Below are 22,134 nucleotides of genomic sequence, written 5' to 3'. Positions count from 1 at the left end.
TAGCTTGGCACATCAGCTTTCTTCACCACATTTTGCGTATGCACCCATTTTGTCTTCAGCAATCCTGTTGGGAAGGTGGGTATCCTACAATGGCTATACTTCTTTAAGATAGGTCTGTTTAGTATTTTGGCAGTCCATGATACTTCTCAGTACTCCTTGCCAGCACCATAATTAAAGTGCAATGATTCTTCTTCAGTATTCCTAGTTTATTGTTTAACTTTTACATGATCTGAGACAACTGAAAACTGGTTTTGTGTTGGGCTGCTAACTGCAAGGTTGTACTCTCATTTTGTTGTGCTGTTGTGCAGGGAGAGTGAGCATCACAGAATGCCAGGTTATTAGAACAAAGTGTTCTTGCATTGAGGGAGGGCTTGAGCAGAGGCCCATAGTCCGTCCACTTCCTCAATATATTGCCACATAAGTTTATGTACATAAGCCAATACCACTTTTATGAATTAATATATTTACATATGTATACACTATATTTGTACCTATGTTCATAGCTTTGCTTCCTAGATCTTTCCTGTTTCCCTTTACCTTCCTCCTGCCCCACCATCACGCTCTCCCTTCTCCTGCCTCTTAGTAATACCTCAGCTAAATTGCTGTTGCTCCAACAGCCCCAGGATCTCTCGTGTCCTCCTCTTAGTTGATTTTAATTCCCTACTTGTTCTCCTGTGTATGGAGAACATTGTGTGTTCATGGCTCCCTTTCCCCGCTGTCTTCTCCCCCTAAGTCCCTCCATAACCTTTGGTCTTGCTGCTTTCTCTTCAGGCTTGCTTCCCATGCTTCTCGTTAATTATCTGGTTTAGCACCAGAGCTCCAGGCGGGTGATTCTACCTGACGACATCTTGACTCTGACGTCCAGTTTGGTTAAATTTTAACATCTTATCATTTTCCCCTTTACACCCATTTTTAATTTTTTCTAGTTTTATTTTCTGTTTTTTGGGGGGATTGAGGTTTTTCTGTATTTTGCTGCTGTTGCGTGTGTGTATGTGTGTGTTTGTACAGTTTATATGAAACAAAGAATAGTTAAATATATAGAGATAACTAGATTAAGAGTATCTTAGATTATGTTAAGGGATGGTGACAAAACGAGTTAAAAATGAGTACAAAATTAAATGAAATGTTCTAAAATTGATTATGGTGATCGCATAATTTAAAAAAAAATCAAAACATTGAATTATATAGTATGTGAGTTCTATGTTAATAAACATAAGTAACCCCACCCCTCCAAAAAATTACCTATCAAATTGGTTCTTTTAAGCTTGGCACATTGCTAGCGTTTTAGAAAACTGTCTGGGTCACTGTCTAGGAAATGCGTTTTTCGGTGGAGGGAGGGAAAAATAGGAGGAGTTGATACCAAGTAGAAAGAAAATGTTTTGGAAATGATGGTGGCAAGAAATGTACACATGTGCTTGATTGACACAGTGGATGTAAGTATGGATTGTGATAGAAGAGCTGGATGAGCCCCCAGTAAAATGATTTTGAAGAGAAAAGAAGAAATGCATTCTTGTAGTCAAATTCCCTCCCCACAAAACCTGCCAGTGTGTTTTGCAGGTCAGTGAGCTAGCCTGGGGGCTACATTTTTGTGAAGGACATTTTGGGACTGTTCAAGAATTAGTAGGAAACTTATTTTAAGCTTTATACACACAATAACAAGAACAGTTTGATCTCTTGCTAAAAACTTTCTTTTGGCAGCATACAATGTCTTTTTCCAGAACTTTGACAGTAGTGTTCCAGCAGACGTAGGACCTGGATAGCAGTTGAGCTGCCTCTTGTAGCCTAGAGGGTTCACGGGAGCTTCCATCAACTCGAATCTGACTCATACCTCCTGTGTAGAGCAGAGCAGGCATCCTCGTCTTTCCACCGCGGAGCTGCTGGTATTCAAACTGCTGTCCGTGTGGTTAGCAGCACAGTACTCATTGTGCCACCACGGCAAACAAACATGGAGCAGTTGCCAGCGATGCCTTATTTTCTAAAAGAGTTACAGTCCGTCTTTATCTTACCCTGTTACGTAAGCTGTATCTAGGGGTAAGCAAATAATTAATGAGGGAGGTGGATAATCAGCTAAGGAATGTTAGGAATAGTATATTCCCCAAGGACAAATAGAGGACTCTTGGGGTTCTTCACCCATGAAACAGCCTTTCCAATTATGACTTGAATCTGATTAACTCTCTGAATTTGTCTACCAGTTTAGAGGAGATCCAGCTCACAGGGCAGTTTGTTAAATGGTAATGCATAAAATCCAAACTCTAGGAAACCAGAGGATAAAACCAACTTCTTAACACATGTAAATTGCAAAACAGTTTTGACAGAATGTTTTAACAGGTGTTTGACAGAATGATTGGGGGTGTTTTAAGAAAACTAAGAGTTCTCCCCCCAAAAAAGTTCAAGTGTAACTTGTAAGCCTCATGTGAATTGTGATTCAAACAAGCAAAATATTATTTTAAAAGGCAGTCAGAGAAACTTGCATTGACCACATACTTGGTATTATAGTAGGAGAATATTCTAGTCTCTTGGAGCCCCCCAAATGGGGGTGGGGACAAGGAATGGAGATGCTTCTGGAGAACTGGTTTCTGAAGATGTATTTGAGGATGACTCTCTTGACCAACGCAATAAAAAACAAAACAACAAAAGTTGGAGTACATTCTTTTTTTTCCCTTTTCTTTTTTTTAATTAGGTACCTTGTGGAATTGGGTTGTATCAAGCCACTATGTGATCTTCTTACAGTCATGGACTCTAAGATTGTACAGGTTGCCCTCAATGGCTTGGAAAATATCCTGAGGCTCGGAGAACAAGAAGCCAAAAGGAATGGCACTGGGATCAACCCTTACTGTGCTTTGATTGAAGAAGCTTATGGTAAGATAGTGTTTATTGTATATGGAAATATATCGAGGAGGTGGTGGGAGGTTTGCACTTTCCCCGCCCCAAGTACATAAAATTCTTTGTTATTTACAGAAAAGCATAATAATATACTTCCCTTATATTTTGTATTTTTCCGTTTTTTTTTTACTGTTCCACATCTGGATACCATACTCTTATAAAACATTGTTTTCTTATTTGTGAAGAGAAGCCAGCACCTCTGTTTGGTTAGTTTTACACCACTCTTGAGGTCTTCCCAATGCCTTGACACTACTTTTCCTTGTGGCCACTCTTGTATTATCAATTTTGGTTTATCCGGGAATATCCGTCTCGACCTTTACTTGACTGCCTCCATTTCCTTTATGTCTGGACTGAGCACGTCACCTTAAAGAATCACTCTGTCATTTTTCATCCCCTAATTCGAGTTTCAGTCTCAGTTCCACTTTCAGACATTCATTTACTAAAGCGTTTACTTAAAAAACAAAGTCTCTAAGTGATTTTAACATGTAGCTGGATTGAAAACATTGCATTAGGGTTTCTTTATTCCCTGTTGGAATTGTGGCTACAGGATATGTCCATCTTTGAATTTACTAGATGATACAGACTTGTTTTCCAAAATGATTTTGACAGTTACCCTTTTTAAAAAACCTTTTAATAGTAATAAAAGAAATCTGCTTAGTATAAAATTTTTTGAGAAATATATTTATCAGTGGTACTCTACTGCTCAGATATCTTTCTCCACAAGGATAACTATTTTGATGTGTATATTTTTAATATGTATATATTTCATTTTTCTTCTGAAAATTCTTAATATTTTTTGCTCTCGTGGGTAAGTGTAATAGTTGTCTCTGGGTGCAAAGAAGGACTAGCACAGGTGGACCTAAACTTACTAGTAAAGGGGATGTAGTCTGAGTTCTTAGTTTCAGTAATGGAAGTTGATTCTTATTTTAGGGAATATAGTACAATACTGTCTAACTCAGAAGCTAGGTACGTGGAGCCTAGATGTTGTTTTCTTCTGGGTTAAAACGTCAGTTTGTAATACTAGCCTTCAGCTGCAATCCCAGCAGTGATTTCTATGTTCTTCAAAACAAGTGGAGAACCTTTCTTTACATCAAGGAAGGAGATTTGACAGAATAACTCTCTTATTGAAATTTCCAACCATCCTCTTATTCTCCCCTCCTTGTTTCTCATTCCAGGTCTGGATAAAATTGAGTTTTTGCAAAGTCATGAAAACCAGGAGATCTACCAGAAAGCCTTTGATCTCATTGAGCATTACTTCGGGACCGAAGACGAAGACAGCAGCATCGCGCCTCAGGTTGACCTTAGCCAGCAGCAGTACATCTTCCAGCAGTGTGAGGCCCCTATGGAAGGGTTCCAGCTCTGAAGCAGTCCTGATTCCATGGTCCTGTGTCAGACCTGGCCGCCTAGTCAAGTCCTCTTGTGGAGCCCACAGTCCTCATGGAGCTAACTTTTCAAACGTTTTCCGTAATACTGTTTGCGCTCATTTGCTTGCCTTGCGCACCTGCTCTCTTAAACACATCTGGAAAACCTTTGGCTCTCTGTGGTGGAATATCCTACTAATAAGAGGGTAACCAGGATGGCCCACTGTCTTGAGGAAAATCCCTAGGCTTTGGAGATCCGCACTTATATATGAGTCATGGGAATATACAATTATATTAATCTGGCTCCCTTTTTTGTGGGGGAAAAGAGAGGACTCCTCATTCCCTTTAAAGTGGGAAAAATACTGCTAATAAAAGATGAGACTAAACCTTTACCTTGAATTTCACACTACTACTTGCAGCAAGCGAGATGTGTAGACCTGTTGTGTATTCTTCAGAGTACTTTTCATGCGTTCTTCCACAGTGAACCCTCGGATTACCTGGTGGCTTTTTTCAGCCAGTTTTGCATTAATCCTTCTGGAGACTGGATGGTTTTGTCCCTTCGGTTGGCGCCATTCTTCACAGATAAAGTTAAACCATCTTCTCCCTCACCTTCAGCCTTCAGTGAATGTGCTTTCTAGTAGTCAGGAATGCTGAAGAATGAACACTTTGATTCTTATAAATGTGATACTGGCTTGCAGATTCCCCCAGAGCAGACACGTGGGGCACATATTTGTATTACTGTTGCTTCTCATTGGTCTGACGTGTCTGACTTGGAAGTGGTTCAGTTCTAATACTGGTATGAAGATTTATGGTCCTTAGAAATCAAAATCTGTATTGTAATTCAGTTTAAAGCCAACAAAACAAAACAAAAACAACTCCTGTCTCTCCAAAGTCAGTCAGTCTGTGCCAGGAGGCTGTTTCTGCATTACAGCAACTGTTTCAGGCTTTGTGGTCCTGATCATCAAGGTCCTCAGCAATTGGAGTTCACCCTTGGTGCTTTTCCCTCTCTGAATGTGGGTAATACACACTTGCAAGGGTTGCTTTTCTTAGCCCAGAGCAGCTTGATTCTAATGTCTCCATGCTGCATACACGATCCCTTTAACATGGCATCTCTTTCTTAAATCAGTAATCATCTTCTCGGTATGACCTCCTAACCTATATAAGGAAAGCGATCTTTTTCTTTATAAGCATCCCTTCCCCCCCCCTAATCATTTTATTTTCTACTTGAAGTGCCCGCCTCCACTCCCAATAAAATAAGTTTCCCACCTTCTGGCTCATTTAGCGATGACTGCAATCTGTACCTGCAAATGACGCCTCCGATCCTGTGTGCAGTGATCCACACTTGTGCTTGCACTGGAATGAAAAACAAGCTTGGTTGCCATGAAAGCTGCAGCTGAGTTCACTACGACGTCTCGATGCTAGATGGTCATCATGACTCAATGTTGGAACGCACCACCGGAGAAGATTTTTGATGTGCTGTGGAAAATGGATTTTGAAGGAAAAGTTGCTCACTTCTGCTCAAGAGTATAGCCTGTAAACCTTTTTAGACTTGTCTTCTTACAGAATTCATTATAACCCCAAAGTACAAACTATTTGGAAGTTGCCCCTGACAAGCTATTACACATCTCTGGGAAATCCTGCTGAATGTTAGGGATATTCAGAGTTTTCATACCTCATCATGATGTTATTTAAGCATTCAACTTATGTGACCTGATTTAAACTTTTAGGAAATCCACTTCGTTCAAACCAGAACAATTCAAAGACAAAGACATTTAATCTGCCAGGAGTGTGACGCCTTCTTCGCATCTAGTCTGTAGTTGTGTCTGTGCTCTGGGGCGGATGCCGTCTGATGTCCGTCTGCTATTGATGGAGCAGCCACAGCAAAGCTAGTCCGCTTCCATCTCTACCTGTTACTCTCTCTAGTGCTGCTTTGTGCTGAAGGGACGTTTTAGTTTACTGCACTCGATCTGTAAGAGACTTTGATTCTTTGTCATTTTAGGGATAAATTAGGTGGTTAATTTAAAGAAAAACTCAATGTTGCCTTTACATCACATTAAAATATAACTTCTTTCAGAAGGGTAATAGAAGCACTGATTCATGGTAAAAAATACCTTGTTTTTAGCTTGGATTTTTTTTGTGTGTGGCTGAGTTTTTTTTTAATTGTAAATTACTGATAACACGTTATTTCTATAGGATGTTTTAAGTTATGTACCTTCTATTGGATAGTTTATAAAACGTCAGTTTATTTTATAAACTAACTAGAATGGAAAACATAGTGCGCACCAAGTTGTCTCTCCACATTAGTAAGAGTAATGTATATTGGGAATCTTTGCTAGCAATTGCAGGTGTCCATTTAACTGATGTGGTCTATTTACTGTCTAAAACAGTATCTTGCTTACAAGTTAATGAGAGCCTACACAAAAATTTTTTTTGCAATGATATGATTCTCTATAAATATAAATATTAAGATTTGCTGAAAAGTTACATCCAGCATAACTCATTGTGTTGGAATTCATTGGTACTGATAAAAGCAGCCTTTGAGTAATAAAAATGGCATTTAAGAGGTAACTAAATTGTATTTGTAGTTTTCTGCCTCACAGATTGTTTAATTTAAAATTTATTATCCTTATTAATAGTTTCAAAATGTTTGCCGTGGAAAGATGGATTTATTTTTCCTGTTTTTTTTTTAAACCCCGCTCTTTACTTGCAAACCTCCTGAGTATATTCTTTATAAGGAGAACTCTGCTGGACAGGGAGGAGACACACTGGGGAAGCACTTGCAAAGTGTCTGAAAGATCAGCAGCGAGTATGATTAAATTGGGAAATAACCGGGAAATTAAAGATAATAGGAAAGTCAGATGTTGGAAACAGGTTGATCTATTGAATACTTTTATTATTTTCTCCAACTAATCACTGTTTTTTACTTTATAACTTTGTCATACTGACTTGTAAAATTGCCCTTGGGTGATTTCTATCTACAGTTGGGGCTTTCCCTAACATTGATTGTCTCGGAAATAAACATTGGCAATTTTCCCATCATACATCTGACTTGTTTCAGGCTACTGCTGCTTTTGCTTAAGCAAAAATAAGTAAAGGGAAATTTGTCAACCATCTACTAAACCCACATGCAACTTTTAATCTTCTTTTATGGGCTGAATGAACATCTTAGTTATTCAATCTCCCAACTTGGAGAGGGATTACATTGGTTTTCCCTGGTTCGAAAGACTGCCTTTTTGCTGATTAGTTCAATGAACCCATTTTGTGTCAGTAGGCGAGTCACAGTCTTTGTAAGCAGCCCTTGATGGCATGCATGGGGGTTACACGTGAACTGCTAGCCACAGTGCCTGCAGTTTGAACCCACTGGCCACGCGCAGACGAAGCTTTCTTCTCGCCTTGGGAATCCACAGGGCACCTAGTCCGAGTTGACTCGATGGTGAGGAGGTGGTTTTTGAGGGCTTGGGGCCTTGTTTTGGATAACAATTCGATGGTAGGGTGGTTTTTTGTTACGGGTAATATTGTTTAGTAATAAAAAGACACTTTAGAAAGGCTCACTGCTTGCTATTCATATTGGTACACTATATGCTAAAGGTATATTCTGTATATTTTGGCAGTCTCAAATCTGATTTGCCATTTTATATTAAGTATTCTGGCATAAAGCAAGCAAATACTTATCTATATAGGTCAGAAGTACTTTAGTCTGCCCTTTTCTGTCATTTAGATAGACGGTATTAGTATAAGCCTGCTGTAACAGAATTTACTATAACATTGTATTTTCAGAAAAGGATCCTGAGGGAAATGGTGTGGCCACATCTGACCTCAGGCTACACTAGGGAGAAGAATTGAGCTCCTTAACCAGCCCAAGGCTGCTCACCACAAGGCAGAGGGCAGACGTGCCTCCACCCTCCATCCTCTTATCCTATTCTGACACCAGCAGTTCCCACAATACTCTCTCTGCTTCGTTCCTTAATCTGCTGCAGTGGCCATGTAGCGCTCACAGTACTCATGATCATGTGTATTACTTGTTAAAGGTTTATTAAGGAAGTTAGACAAGGCCCCAAATTGGCGTCTTCTACATCTTGTTTACGTGGCCCCACCCAATCGTGGTAGGAGTTCACAGAGTTGTGTAAGTCACTTCACAGGCAGTGAATGACGAGGAGTACCAGCACACGAGAAGAATGTGGTGAAGTAAGACAAACATGCTCCTTACAAGTGGAACTGCTGCTTGACAAGATACACAGAAGCTTGAGTAAAAAATGGGACTGGGCAGACAGTTACATTTTGTATCTAATGAAGGCTAGACAGGGTAGCCCTAGTCTGTATAGGTAATAAAGGCAGATTGTTTTTACTTGGGACACCTGTGTGCCTGTTGCCAGGCTAAGGACTGACGTTTCCGGGTTTAAGTCACTCTGAGATGGATACTTAATCACTCTTATACAAGGCTAATCATGATTTAAGTTCTGCACCCACCCAAGGTTACAATTTTTAGATGACTAAAGGAGAGGAAGACTCCTGCACATTCTATATCCTGAGGAAAGTACGGGTCTAGGACAGGGCTCTGTGGCCAGGAACTCCCAGTTAAGTTTCTGGCAGCCATAGGTTGTTGCACCTCTCCTTTCTGAATTCATCAACAGAGTCCAACAAATCCGTTTTTTTTAGGTTACAGTCATGGATAGACCTTCCCAACCCAAACATCTTCCCTCATGTGCTAAAAATTTGCATGACCAGACAAAATTGTGCCAAACTCAGAAACTGTTCAATTCAATAAATACATGGAAGTTACTGACACAAGGCAAGGCCTTAGAAAACCAAGAGCCATTGATCCTGTTCAGTCTCATTGTCAGCAAATCAATTCCAACTCCGCCCATCATGAAACTGGAAGCCCTCTGGTTTGTGAGGCTGTAAATCTTTATGGGAGTAGTCAACTTTTAGTCTCAAGGGGTTCGAACAATCAGCCTTGAAGTTAGCAGTCAGTTGCCCTCCATGCCTTATAGGAAACTGCCCTGGAAATTGACATCACAACCCCCTAAAGTAATACTGTCTCAAGGAGGGTTTTTATTTTTTAATTACCTTTTAATATATATTGGATTGATACATGTTGAGTATGTTTTGCTTCTCTTGGCCATGTTGACTACTGCAGCCCTTTCAAAAGGGCCCTTGGAGTGGATGGAGGACCACTGTGGGAGAATGAGAAAGCCATGTGGCTCCTGTACATAAGTGCATCCTCAGAAACCCTATATAGACTATCATTTGGAATTGACACCCCGTAGGTATGCCAAAGTGTCTGGGCAACATGTGCATCCTCAGAAACCCTATATAGACTATCATTTGGAATTGACACCCCGTAGGTATGCCAAAGTGTCTGGGCACTTTGATTTGAAATGATTGTTGATTCTTTGTATATAATCGGGGCCTGCCAGGTCACAGGAAGTGCCCCACATAGAGTAGACATTCAATAAACACGTTTAATATGTTTGGGGGGTTAATTTCCATTATCTTTTCATTCTCTTTTACCAGTAACTTTTTGAAGTCCCCTTGTGTATGTTTTTAGTAAAGAAAACTTTATGAAAGAACACTGAAAGGAATTCCTTCATGATACTGTTTAAAGCCAAAACTCTAGTGTCTGAACATCTGTCTATATAATCTTTCAGAAGACCTCATTTGACTAAACTAACAAAAAACTGCCCCTGAGGAAAGTTGAACTTATCCCATAGGCTAATTCATAATCCCGTATGTTTATACCAATCTCTTCTGGCATATTTTGAAAATGAGGGGAGGGGGAAAAAGCCATTTCTATCCAATCTATATGAAAGCTGATGGTTGTCTCTGGCTGTGAAACAGGTTTTTCTATTTTGCATATTTGTTGCTGCATTCCTTTGTTCGCTACGGATGGGCAGTGTGTTAGTCTGGGTACTTTAGAGAAACAAATCCACAGAAACCTCATACATAACAGAGTTTTATATAAAGGTTAAGTGCGCATCAAGAAAACAGCCCAACCCAGTGCTGCCCAAGCCCACAAGTCCAACATTAACCCATATGTCCAACACCAATCCACAAAGTCGTCCTCCATCTCACAAAACAGATGCAACGATGCCGACTGCAGGAAAAAAGGTTTACCCCTGAATGTGTAACCCTGTCAGCGCTGGCAGGGGTCTCCACACAGCTGCTCCAGCACCCAGCGCTGCATAGGGGTAGGTCCATGCGGCTTCTCAGGGATGTCTTGCAGGAAATGAGCCTTGACAGCTAAATCAGGGAATGGCTAAGGCAGTTGCACCCTGGTCCAACCATCAGAAAGCAAGATCCCTGAGAACTAGAAAGGCGAGGCTCACTGAACCATTTATCCAGCCACCCTTCAGTTAACCTTACATGTGTTTATCGGCCAGGTTGGCACAAGAACTACCTCAGGCAGACACACAGTACCTCCTCCATTCCAGGATTGTTTCTCTTTCAGAGCTTTAGTTCTTTTTAGAGGTTCCACTGGCAAGTGTTTTCTTGTTCCAGAAACCAAACCCAAACAAAAGCGACAGCCTTAGTCCATTCCACCTGTAGCAAAAAAGGTTTGGGTTTACACGTTGTTTAGTAAAACTCGTGTACAAAGGAGGTTGTTGCGTTAGCTTTCTCCTGTGCAATGGCTGGTGGATTTGAACCTTCAACCATGTGGTTAATAGAACCAGTGCTTTACCCACCAAAAACTGCTATAGAATGTTTTCCGAAATTGCACTGTAATTAGGAGAGCGTACTTGGGCGGTTAGTAGTGATGAACACCTATGTAGACAGATTACATGAAGACCAGTCCCTGGGTTAGGATATCATGCATGATGGAGAGGTAGTGGAGAAAGAAGGCGGCCCTCAACAAGCTGACTGACACACGGGATGGCGCAGAACTGGGCCGTGTACTGTTCCGTTGTACAGAGGATCGCTATCAGTTGGAACGAACTTGAAGGCACCTAACAATGTAGCGGCTGCTTTCACACAGGAGCCCTGGTGGTTCTGTGGGTGTGGCACTCGGCTGAGTCGGAATCAACTAGATGGCAGTGAGTTTGGTTGGTCGGTTTTGTTTGTAGTGGGTCACCAGTTGGGCCGCACAATTAAAATCCACCTGTTGCTTCTGAGGGACTGAAAAGGCTGGCTGCTTCAGTAAAGATTTTGTAGCACTTTGTTTAGGGAGCACTTTGGTTTTGGTTGATAGCTAGAATTGCCATGCAGTCAGTCAAGGCTTTCTTTCAATGTTAGAAATCACACACCAAAAAACAACAAATAACCTACTCGTGAATTCAATTTAGAATGTAGATTTGATGAGGCCTCTTGTGTTCTCTTTCTTCTACAGATAGGGATTTAAAAAATTCGAGATTAACTTTATTCCTTGCAAAAACATCCAAGATCATAGGAACGAACAAAATGGGTGCAATGGCCTCCCTTTGGGAGTAAAAGTTCATCAGAGATGAGAGGTCTATTTCAAAGCTTTTATGGGAGATTTAAAACAAAGTTGACTCTATAGGAAGGAAGACAATAGAATCTCTTATTTGATGAAGATAAGAACAGGCAAGGGGTGGGTAGTAGGAGGTGTGTGGAGTTAAAAGGAAGGAATTTTGCTTGGGAACCCCAGAATGCAAATCTCTAATGATAGTCTTTGCATTTGGGGTTAATTTGGATTAGTGGTCCATGAGCACACACACTCCACAGTCAGCAATGTCCTCCTCCAACTAAGGAAGTAAACTCTGAAACCGGTAGTCCCACATAGGTCAGAAGAGTACAATGTTGGCACTAGTTAACATCAACATTTTGCTCTTTGCGTCAACAGGATTTATACACAGAATTTATTCTAGCCTTGCTTTTCTTTACAGAAGTCCCTAGTAATACCTGGAAATAAAAATTAACAGATTATCAAGAAGTAGATTTTAATCATGGCAATTTCTAAAGTGAAATTCTGGGGAAACCTGAGGAAAAGAATTTCTGGATTTTCCTTTCAGCACATTCCAAGTACCTATCCCTTGTGATACTTCTATACGTTAACTACTCCAGCCCCAACCCCCATCCTCGCCTTATTTCATGATTTAACCCTGTCTAGCTGCTTCTTTACCCTGCTAGTGCACAGAACAGTTACCGGAGAAATACAGATGCGTTTAAATTCTTTGAAGCAATCATAAACTTTGCTTTCTGCACTGTATTTATATTTCTTATAAAGTTAATTAAAATGAAAGTAGCGTCACTTGATGCCAAAGGGAGGGTGCTTATAGGCTTCCCAGTTACGAGTCCCACTGTGATTGCTGCTGAGTGGACTCTGACCTGGGGCCGAGAAGAACATTTCCAGGTGGTAACTTTCAGAGGTGTAGATTGCCAGGCCATCTCCTCAGCGGGTGGGGTTCAATTGACAACCATCGGGCTGGTGGTTGAGCACTGAAACTCACTTGCACCTACTAATGGGACAAAGAGCTTTGTGAGGCAAAAGGTTAGAATTGAGCTTTTAAGATACAATCAAGGAAAATGCTGCTTCACTTCCAAATGGTACAAAAGGAAGTTCATGGAGGTCTTAATCACTATGAGAACATAATTAAATGTACATATAATTACATGCTCCAAACTATTCCAAAGATGGTCACCCCCAGCATCTCCTCACTGTATTTACATTGTTAATTTACACTAATACATAGCCCAATTCCCATCTACTCAAACCAGTTGTCCGGCCACAATTGGCTGCTAACAAGTGTTGGCAGCTCAAACACCCAGTGGCTCCCCACAAGAAATGGCCTGGCAATCAATCTGCTTTCTGTAAAGGTGACAGCCAAGAAAACCCTACGGCGCACTTCTGTGTGGTGGCACATGCTGTCTGTGAGAATGGGGGCAGCTCCAGGGCAGCTGACAACAGAGGCCGTCCGACAAGTCCCTGAGGATAGCCAGCACAAGAACGGTCACTGTTACAGATGTGACCATGGGGCGGGGGTCAACTTCACTGCAATTAAGAACAAGACTTAAATTTGCCACCTAAAAGTGTACCGTAGACCCTTCTTCTAAATTTTGAATAAGGTGAAGGGCAGATTATAGTTTTACACTTAACATTGCATGTTTCTGCTTCAACTCATCCATCACAATCCCTGTGGTATACCACCATGTTTCCTACTTGTTTTCCTGTTTCTATTCCATTCCTTCTTTTCCAAACCCTCGGAACTCTGGTTAATGCTGCCCTTTTGGTCATTGTGTTTGATTATTCCCATACAGCGATGAGTTCAGTTCCAAACATGAATGGCAAGGGCCATGACCTTGGGGGTTCCACTAGTATCCATCGACCAGTAAGCTTGGTATCTTTTATGACTTTTGAGTTCTGCTTTACGTTTTTCTCTTCCTCTACCCAGGGCCTTCCAATGTGGACCTTTTCAGAGCAGTTGGTAGTGGTAGCTGGGCACCACCCAGTTCTGAGCTCAGGGTTGTGAAACTTGTATTTACACGAAAGACTTTTCTTTCCAAATTCATATTCAATTTTAATTCTTGACTGACTGACAGCATCATGTGATCATTTCTCTCTTCAAAACGTAGAAACATCTGAATAGCACGTATAGTTTACAATTTCACTGACATTAGTTACTTCTTAAAACTAGGGAAAGATCTTCAAAGCCCAATTAAGAGTAACTTCCCCTCGTTTCTAACCTCCCTCTACAACTCTTTGCCCTCTGCTAGCCTTAAGCACCTTTATGGCAGCCGGATCTCTTCGTTCTCCTCCGAAGTTAAGAAAACTTTAGGGAACTGAAGCACACGCTGGCTCGTTTCCCCAGCACTCCCAGTGTCCTAGGTCGACAGGGTCGGCAGCTTTACACTCTGGGCACGAATTCCGTTACTGTCCCCTTCCCCACACATTGTCTCGTTCGTTGTCATGTAGACCTTGATGCCACCAGGCTCTTCAGAACCAAAGCCACATGCGGAGCGGGCGGCAGGGTCGCTGCAACTGGAATGGGCCTTAGTAACAATTCCGAAAAGCGTGCGGTTTGGATAGTTCACGTGCTAGATGTGGGCTGAGCTCTGAGGTGAAGGGGCAGCGGCCACTTTAGCCCTTTCCTTTAACACTCACCTTCCAAAAACGAAGTGAAATACACCGGCTGCCACCACGGTCAATAAAGACAGCCTTCTGTTCCCGCTTTCCCCTGGGGCGGAGAGAGGAAACGGAGAGGCCTAGAACCGGAAGAAAACCACTACAACTGCTTTGCGCACGCGCAGGAGAGCCTAGCTTATTGGTCATTTCGGTAAGGGGCGGGACCTCGTTGTGAAGACTTCCGTTCCGACCCACCAACCCTACGTTCGGAGACGTAAAGACGTAAATCTTCGGACCTCTGAGAGCCTTAACTCTTTCCCACTGGTACCCGTTGGATTTGAAGCGCCGGTAGGGTTCGCGACCCAACCCTGACGGCCGCGCCACAGCTCCTGTGCGCACGACCGCGCGTCTTCCTTGGAGGGTGATTGGTGGGGCTCCGTTGTTTCCAGATTGTAGCCTTCGAGACCCCGGATGTGGATCCCGCTCAAGTGTTCCCTTAGTTTCTGAGTCTGCCTAAAGCTGGAATTGAGTCACCTTCAAGTACCTGGAATTGAGTCACTTTCTAGTAGACGTCCGCCGCGCTCTACTTTCTGTGTGGATCCTCGCGCCCCGCCCGCTCGTCACCGTTCATAAAATACCAACCACGAGCATCTCACCCTCACAGGACCGTCCGAATAGTTTCTCAACTGTCAGTCTACAAAAGAGGAAAGGTTGAAGTGGGCCATTTCAGTGGTCTTGATTCTATGCAACTAAATTACATTCCAGAAAGTATCATGCTTGAGGGCCGCTTATTTTCTTAGCCATCGTTTTGTCTTCGTTTTTCTGGGCAGAAAGGCGAATTCCTGGACCGCTCCGCGACTAGCCACGCTCGAGCCCGGCACTTGGGAGCCATGGCAACCGGGCACTTCGCGGAGTCGGCCCTCTCCGCAGCCCGCCCGCGCTGGCCGTCGGCTGCCAAGCCGAACTACATTCTGAAATCCACGCTGGTGGGACATACGGGAGCCGTATCGTCCGTGAAGTTCAGTCCTAATGGAGAATGGCTGGCCAGTTCTTCTGCTGATAAGCTAATTAAAATCTGGAGAGTCTGTGATGGAAACTATGAGAAAACATTACACGGCCACCGTCTGGAAGTATCAGATGTTGCCTGGTCCTCCGATTCCATTCGTCTTGTTTCTGCCTCGGATGATAAGACTCTAAAGATATGGGATGTGAGGGCTGGGAAATGCTTGAAAACACTAGAGGGGCACCGTGATTACGTCTTTTGTTGTAATTTCAACCCGCCATCCAGCCTCGTCATTTCAGGGTCTTTTGATGAGACTGTGAAAATATGGGAGGTGGACACGGGCAAGTGCCTCAAGACTCTGTCAGCTCACTCTGACCCCGTTTCCGCTGTTCATTTTAATTGTAGTGGGGCCTTGATGGTGTCAGGTAGTTACGATGGTCTCTGCAGAATCTGGGACGTTGCATCAGGTCAGTGCTTAAAAACACTGGTTGATGATGATAACCCTCCCGTCTCTTTTGTACAATTTTCGCCAAATGGTAAATATATTCTCACAGCAACTTTGGACAATACTCTTAAACTCTGGGATTACAGCCGAGGCAGATGCCTGAAGTCCTACACTGGTCATAAGAATGAGAAATACTGCATATTTGCCAATTTCTCAGTTACTGGCGGAAAGTGGATTGTGTCTGGGTCAGAGGACAACCTGGTTTACATTTGGAACCTTCAGACGAGGGAGGTCGTACAGAGATTACAAGGTCATACAGATGTCGTGATCGCAGCAACTTGCCATCCTGTGGAAAACATCATAGCATCAGCAGCATTGGAAAATGACAAAACTATTAAGCTATGGATGAGTGACTACTAAACCCTTTGGAAATTTAGTAGAGCCATGTTAGCAGAAAACTTGGGGTATTTTAAAAGATTGTTTCTTTGAATTTAGGCATAGTTTTGGATTTTTTTAAACTGTCTTTGATTGCAATATTTTAGGAGACTTACTACCTAAATTTACAAAGCAAGGTGGTTGCAAAAGCCAGCGCAGAACTTGGGGTTTCTGACTGCAAATCCTGAGGCCGCGATGAATCTCTGTGGCAGTACCTGTTGTACTCCTCTCCGTGACTGTTCCAGTCTATTTGAGCAATGCTTAGGTGTAAAGCTGACCAGACAGGAGACCTGATTAAGTGAGAGGATGTTTGGAGGAAGTCCAGGCTTCTTGGTTTGGGAGATGGGCGGAGGAAGTCTGCAACCGTGGTAGGGACTTGGGGATGCAGACCAGGTGCTACCCACACTTCGAGCGGCATCCTGCAGCGCACGCAGAACAGCACGTGCTGAAACTAAGTCTGTACATTGAAAAAGAAGTCCAAGCTCGTTCATCAGTATCAATATCGAGACAAAAAACTGAAAAGGTAAACAACCGGTACTTGGCTTGGCTTCCCAAAGGTCCTCACTACCTTGCCAGGCCGCGCCCTCTGGTGATTTGCAGGTGAGGGGAGTAGTGTGAATGCGTTCCCTCACGTGTTGTCTGACCTGCTGACGACCCCTCATTCACATGCAGCAGTTTGACCTGCCTGCCTGCAACCACAGCGGACAACCAGGCTTCTTTCTCTAGTTCTGTTACACGGTTCACAGCAGATCGCTTACCAATTTGTACTGCCCTGTTTGGTGAGTCATGATGCCACCAGATGCTCTGTGGAACGAAAAGTCTGTTTTATTCATCTCTGTAGAAAACCGTGTTTATGGGGGGAAAGTGAGGACATGATGCCAGGGGCTTACGTGGAGAGCAAATGTTTTGAGAATGATGAGGGCAATGAATGTACAAATGTACTTTACACAATTGATGTATGTATGGATTGTGATAAGAGTTGTATGAGCCCCTGATAAAATGATTAAAAAAAAAAAAAAAAGAAAACCGTGTTTACATAGCAAAGGGGCTCCACTGATGTGGGACAAGTGACAATGAATGGTATCACCACAGCTTTCATGCCTGCCTGCCTCGGTTTCAAGAGATCTTAGTAATGATTCTAACGTTACTGTTACTGCTGATTAAAAATCAGACTATTTCCTCAAATATTAACTACTAGGATCACATGGGCTTATAGGAAATAAAAAGTGGAAACATTTCTGCTCTCTGTTATCTATAGAGATATAGTTATCTATGGAGATGTAGACATGCAAAAAAAGAAAATCTAGGAATGAAGCACATGCATTACAAAAATAATTGAACTGAAACAAGGGGAGTGACCTTCTTTTGTGTTCCATAGTACTCCACCGTGGTGCACGGCACCTTCCACTGCCTTGTCAACACGGAGGACTGACCTAGTGGGGAATGGTTGCTAAGAGACAAGGAGGGGTGGGGTTGGTTAGGGTGGGTATGAATTCCTAGCCAAGAATTGATATTTAATCCATAAAGACAGTCATCTAAATTATTGAATAGGAAAATGAACTGAGAAAAGACTAGAAATTCTTGCTGCATGGTAACAATTGTGAGCTTTTGTTTAATGAAACATTTATTACAGAAAATCTTTCAGATACATTGCTTTCAATTACCTCTAGGAATTAAAAATACTGCTGTTTGAAGAAAGCAAGCTTACTTTCCAAAAAGACCCATTTCTAAAACACTGGTTTCAGTGAGGCACAAACAAGTGTTCCAAGCAAGGCAGAAAACCTAATGTGCTGAAACGTACGCGAAACAATGCCTTTGATGAGAACTTTGCAAGTGATAAAAAAAATCAGGGAACTTCTCTGGAAAGGAAAGGGTCAATCGACTTTACGCTCAGGTGTACCAGCAGACTTATCAGTAGCAGCATTACCAGCTAGACTATGGAGCCACTGCATTTGACTGAGTGAGCATTGCACTACGCTGCTGCAGGGTGACCTGGAAGACCTGGCACGTTGGCCTGGCTCGCAGGACTTGCCATCCACTCAAGACTCGTGAAGCAGCAAGAATGAGTGGCGTGTGTAACACAGAAACCAGCATCCATACTTAGATGGGAGACAATAAGCCAAACTATACATGTGACATATACCAGGTGCAAATGCTTGTATCTCAACACTCGAGTGGTAAGAAAATACAAATGCGCTTACACAATTGATGTGTGTATGGATTGGGATAACAGTTGTATGAGCCCCTAATAAAATGTTTAAAAAAAATGAAAATGAAAAAAAAGAAAATACATTAGATTTTCACAATTAACAAGGCTGGTGTAAAAACAGCAGGAAAAGGGAAAGCTGAGCCATGGAGCAGAAGGGGCTAAGCTTGCCTCTAGCAACTCTATGAGGTTGGGATTTCCAAGTCCTCAGAGATTTGGGGCCAGACCACTCTCATCACCTGAACAGGGCTTACTCAGCAAGTGCCCTCCCAACAGCCTGTGTGTCAGCATGCCTCACCAAGGACAGTGCCGGGCTGCTTCCTAGGGTTCTCTGACGCCTCAGGCAGGTAGAGAGGCCAGTCTGCAAAGTGTCCTCAGCTGGTGACCTAATAGCTGCAGAAATGAGCGCATGGAAGAACAAGCAAGCCTGGTGCCAGCAAGTCAGTTCCAACTCGCAGCGAGCTCCTGAGTCAGTGGAGCCGCTGGATGAGGTTTCCTTAGCCGTCTTCTCGATCAGATACATGACGCGTTAACATTGAAGTTGAAATAAATTGTCTTGTTTTTCACTCTTCCATTTTCTCCAAAAGGCTAAGAGGTTGCATTTTACTGGGATCAAAGCCATAAGTTATAGACAAGTTATTTGTAAAGAGAATTTATTTGTAACTCTAGAGCAGAAAGGGGTACGTACATTTGTGCAAACCACCCTTTTGAGAAATGCATCCTCGTGCTATATTCTTGTCAATGCCAGCTGTTGCTGCACCTGCACTCCTGGATTTTAAAGCTCCAGCCACTAAGGACGCCATGGCTACTCGGCTTTGGCCTTCAATGCTTCTGCTTCTCTCAGTGCCTCCTCTCTCAGACGAGCCTTCTTTTCTAAGTTTATGCTTGTTAAAGACTCGTGTCTTCTGGCAGCCTACAGGGAAACAGATTTTCACAGGTGTTGATTTGTGCCAGATAGGGCAGGTGGCCAGGGCCTTGGAGGCCAGCAGGGGAAGCAACAGGGGGGCGGGGCAGGGCATTGAAAGGCGGGCACACTGGGCCCAGCAGCTCCCTGCAGGGACCTTGTGCTTCATACTGGTTTATGACAGTGGCCAGTTCAGTTGAACACAATTAAACGCCAACCCTCTCCCTTCCCTTGCCTCGTCCTTTTCTTTGAATCCTCGCGCTTCCTTCTTACACCTTCCTTTCAGACTCAGGCCTGTCCACGTGTCCTCTCATTAGGGGTGGAGTCTTCCGATATATGCCCCCCCCCCCCCCTTTTCGCTGCTAGGTGCATTTCTTTTCCACTCGCATACTTTCACACCCTTCTGGTTCCTACTTTTTTTTCACCAAACACGCTCAGCTTTGGGGATCCTCAACTTTATCAAAATGCTCTGTCAGGGACTCCCAGCCATCTCCACCCTAACAGCCCCTCCTTGAGGGAGCAACCGGGAGGGGCCGCCATTCTCTCTCTGTCTTTGTGCTCCTCCGTGCGGGTGGGCACGATTCTGTGAGGTTTGCAGTAACAGGCCAGTTTCAATTTCTATACCAAATATGTGAAAGTTATATGCTGGTATTTTCTTACACTGACTGGGGAGGGTATAAGGAGTTAATGGCAAGAGGGACCAAACTATGCCGTGGCTATATTGTCTTCTAATTCGTCCCAATGCTCGCTACTCCAGCAGCATCCAACAGTTTGGGCTTCCAGTGTATCTCCTCAGGGTGGAGCGTGGTCACCAGGAACACAGGCAGAGTAAGTAAGCCGTGCTCTGAGCATGCTTTGTAGACATGCAAGAGCTCAGTATTAAACAGGTCAGTGTCATGTATCTTATGTCATATTATTTATGACATCTGTGGTAATGAAACACTAAAACTTTACAGGAAAGTTAAAAAACACAACCAAACTCACTGCCTTCAAATCAATTTTAACTCCTAGTGACCCTTCCGGACTGAGCAGAACCACTTGTGGGTTTCTGAGATGCACTCTAGAGTGTAGAAATCCTCATCTTTCTCCCAGGGAGAAGCTGGTGGTTTCGAACTGCTGACTTTGCAGCTAGCAGCCCAACTCCTCACTACTAGGCCCCAGGGCTCTTTATACTGCAGCCAGGATGTGCTAGCTACCTGCAAGCCCGTTATCCCACTTGGCCTTACTTCACTTCCGAGGATTTCTGTATAGAATGTGGCCTCCAATACGTTCGTACCAGGGCCCATCCTGCCTTTCCCACAGCTGCTTTGTGGGAAGCATATGAAGGCAGACAGACCGGAAGGTCAGCTCACCTTCTTCCCCTCTATCACCATGAAAATGCATCCGGCCACGGTCAACACGATCATCAGATAGCTGATCTTCACCCGGATCCTGTTCTTTGCGGCATCCAGCATCTCAAACCTAATACAACAGGATCACGAGACAAAGTGACTTGTTCTCTTTCTGAGGTTGCTAGGAAGACATGAAGCCCTGTGTAACTCAAACTACAGTGCAGGGGGGCCTGGGGATCAGAGGAAGGGCCTGGTGACTAGAATAAAACACAGGATTTCCAGGACAGGGAAAAAACGCAGTAAGATCGCACAGTAAGGTGGCAAGTAGTGGGAAAGCAGTCAGAACGTGTGGAGACAGAAATACAGGGGCGAGGAAGAAGGCCAAAACCAAACACAGCCAGCCAGCACCTTCGCCTGCACTTGCGGGGCTGGGTTCCCAGCCGCCCACACTAAGGGACACCTGGACAGGGCACGAGGCAGCATGATCTGAGGAAAGCAGCAGCACATCTCGGGGTTACCAGACGACCTTACGATATGACTGATGTGAGGGTGCTCTGAACACAGCCCTTACAACACATACTGCAACAAGCTTCAGACTTTTCAGAAAGAGAACAATTATGGAGGGAGGGGGGTGTCGGGGGTACGGGGGGGCCCTCCTATGTACTCTATAGGCCTTGAATGAGTAGATCTTCAAAGCATCCCGGACAATAGAAAGAAAGATCCTTAACCTTTTCCTTATGTTTAGCAGAACTAGTTTTTTTTTTTTTTGTTTTTTTTCTGTCCACCCCACCCCTCCCCTCCCACCCGCCCTCCTCTCCAGAACTACTGTTTGGCTAGAACTGGGCGACAGTGAGCTCAAGCTCTTAGTCCAGAGCTTCAAGTGTCACTGTGACGGCCTGCTGGGGACGCCACGCGGAGGGCTGGAGCAGCGCTGTGTGCAGGCTCAGGAGTCCACCCAGGAAGAGCTGCAAGAGGTGCTGCTGCAGACAGGGGAGAGGCCATTTCCGTGGTGGTCACGGTTCTGGTAGCTGGGGTCTGGCAGACGGAGTCTCTAGGGGCCCAGCAGAAGTGATTCTCTGTAGGTCAAAGGACCACAGAACTTTCATTTTCTCTCTGTGCCCACATTTACCACAAGCTCCTTTTGGGCAGATGGGGCTGGAGCCCTGGGTTGAGGAAGGGGACCCAAACAGCATCTGCTTTGTGACGCAAGAGCAGGGGCCCAGTGAGACAGCGGGGTGAGCAGGACTGGCACAGAGCTGGGCCTGTGCAGTGGCAGGACCAGGGACAACTCCCAAGGTCAGTGGCTTGCTCATTTAGAAGCACTTGAGATCCCATAAATAACTAGTTATAGTGACAGTATTTTAGGTAAATGGCTTTTCCTAATTGAAGTGCTGTGATCCTAATGAAAAGTGATCCATTTCCATTTGACGGAGCATTAACAAGGTAAAATGCATTTAAATGAGGTGGTGAGGTTATTCTCTAGGCTCCAGGGAGCAATAAGAATACAGCCCTGCCAGCAGAGGGGCATGGGCGGAGCAGCCCTGCCAG

At 43.7% G+C, this 22,134-nt stretch overlaps 3 protein-coding genes across 3 annotated transcripts in view; 2 read left to right on the top strand and 1 right to left on the bottom strand.

Annotated features, from left to right (window-relative positions):
• Nucleotides 1-6,812, top strand: part of KPNA1 (karyopherin subunit alpha 1) — a 70,270-nt gene extending 63,458 nt beyond the window's left edge. The window contains exons 13-14 of the mRNA XM_004712229.3: nucleotides 2,681-2,859; nucleotides 4,059-6,812. Of these exons, the coding sequence (XP_004712286.1) occupies nucleotides 2,681-2,859; nucleotides 4,059-4,246 (367 nt within the window). The 3' untranslated portion in view covers nucleotides 4,247-6,812. The remainder of the gene's footprint in view (nucleotides 1-2,680; nucleotides 2,860-4,058) is intronic.
• A 7,747-nt stretch (nucleotides 6,813-14,559) lies between these two features.
• WDR5B (WD repeat domain 5B) lies at nucleotides 14,560-17,083 on the top strand. The gene has a single exon (XM_004712303.2). The coding sequence runs from the start codon at nucleotides 15,153-15,155 to the stop codon at nucleotides 16,128-16,130; it is 978 nt and encodes a 325-aa protein (XP_004712360.1). The 5' UTR covers nucleotides 14,560-15,152; the 3' UTR covers nucleotides 16,131-17,083.
• Nucleotides 17,084-18,987: 1,904 nt separating this feature from the next.
• Nucleotides 18,988-22,134, bottom strand: part of FAM162A (family with sequence similarity 162 member A) — a 27,536-nt gene continuing 24,389 nt past the window's right edge. The window contains exons 4-5 of the mRNA XM_045287566.1: nucleotides 20,608-20,716; nucleotides 18,988-19,264 (exon numbers count right to left, since the gene is read on the bottom strand). Coding sequence (XP_045143501.1) covers nucleotides 19,157-19,264; nucleotides 20,608-20,716 — 217 coding nt within the window. The 3' untranslated portion in view covers nucleotides 18,988-19,156. The remainder of the gene's footprint in view (nucleotides 19,265-20,607; nucleotides 20,717-22,134) is intronic.

Source organism: Echinops telfairi, unplaced genomic scaffold (assembly GCF_000313985.2).
Source record: "Echinops telfairi isolate 266 unplaced genomic scaffold, ASM31398v2 ScPeMD7_17;HRSCAF=63, whole genome shotgun sequence".
NCBI classification, from domain to species: Eukaryota; Metazoa; Chordata; class Mammalia; order Afrosoricida; family Tenrecidae; genus Echinops; species Echinops telfairi.
Note: the sequence above shows the minus strand (reverse complement) of the source record. Positions and strands in the feature narration are given on the sequence as shown.

Coding starts and splice junctions, on each gene's coding strand:
- WDR5B (XM_004712303.2), top strand. CDS start 15,153: ATGGCAACCGGGCACTTCGCGGAGTCGGCCCTCTCCGCAGCCCGCCCG.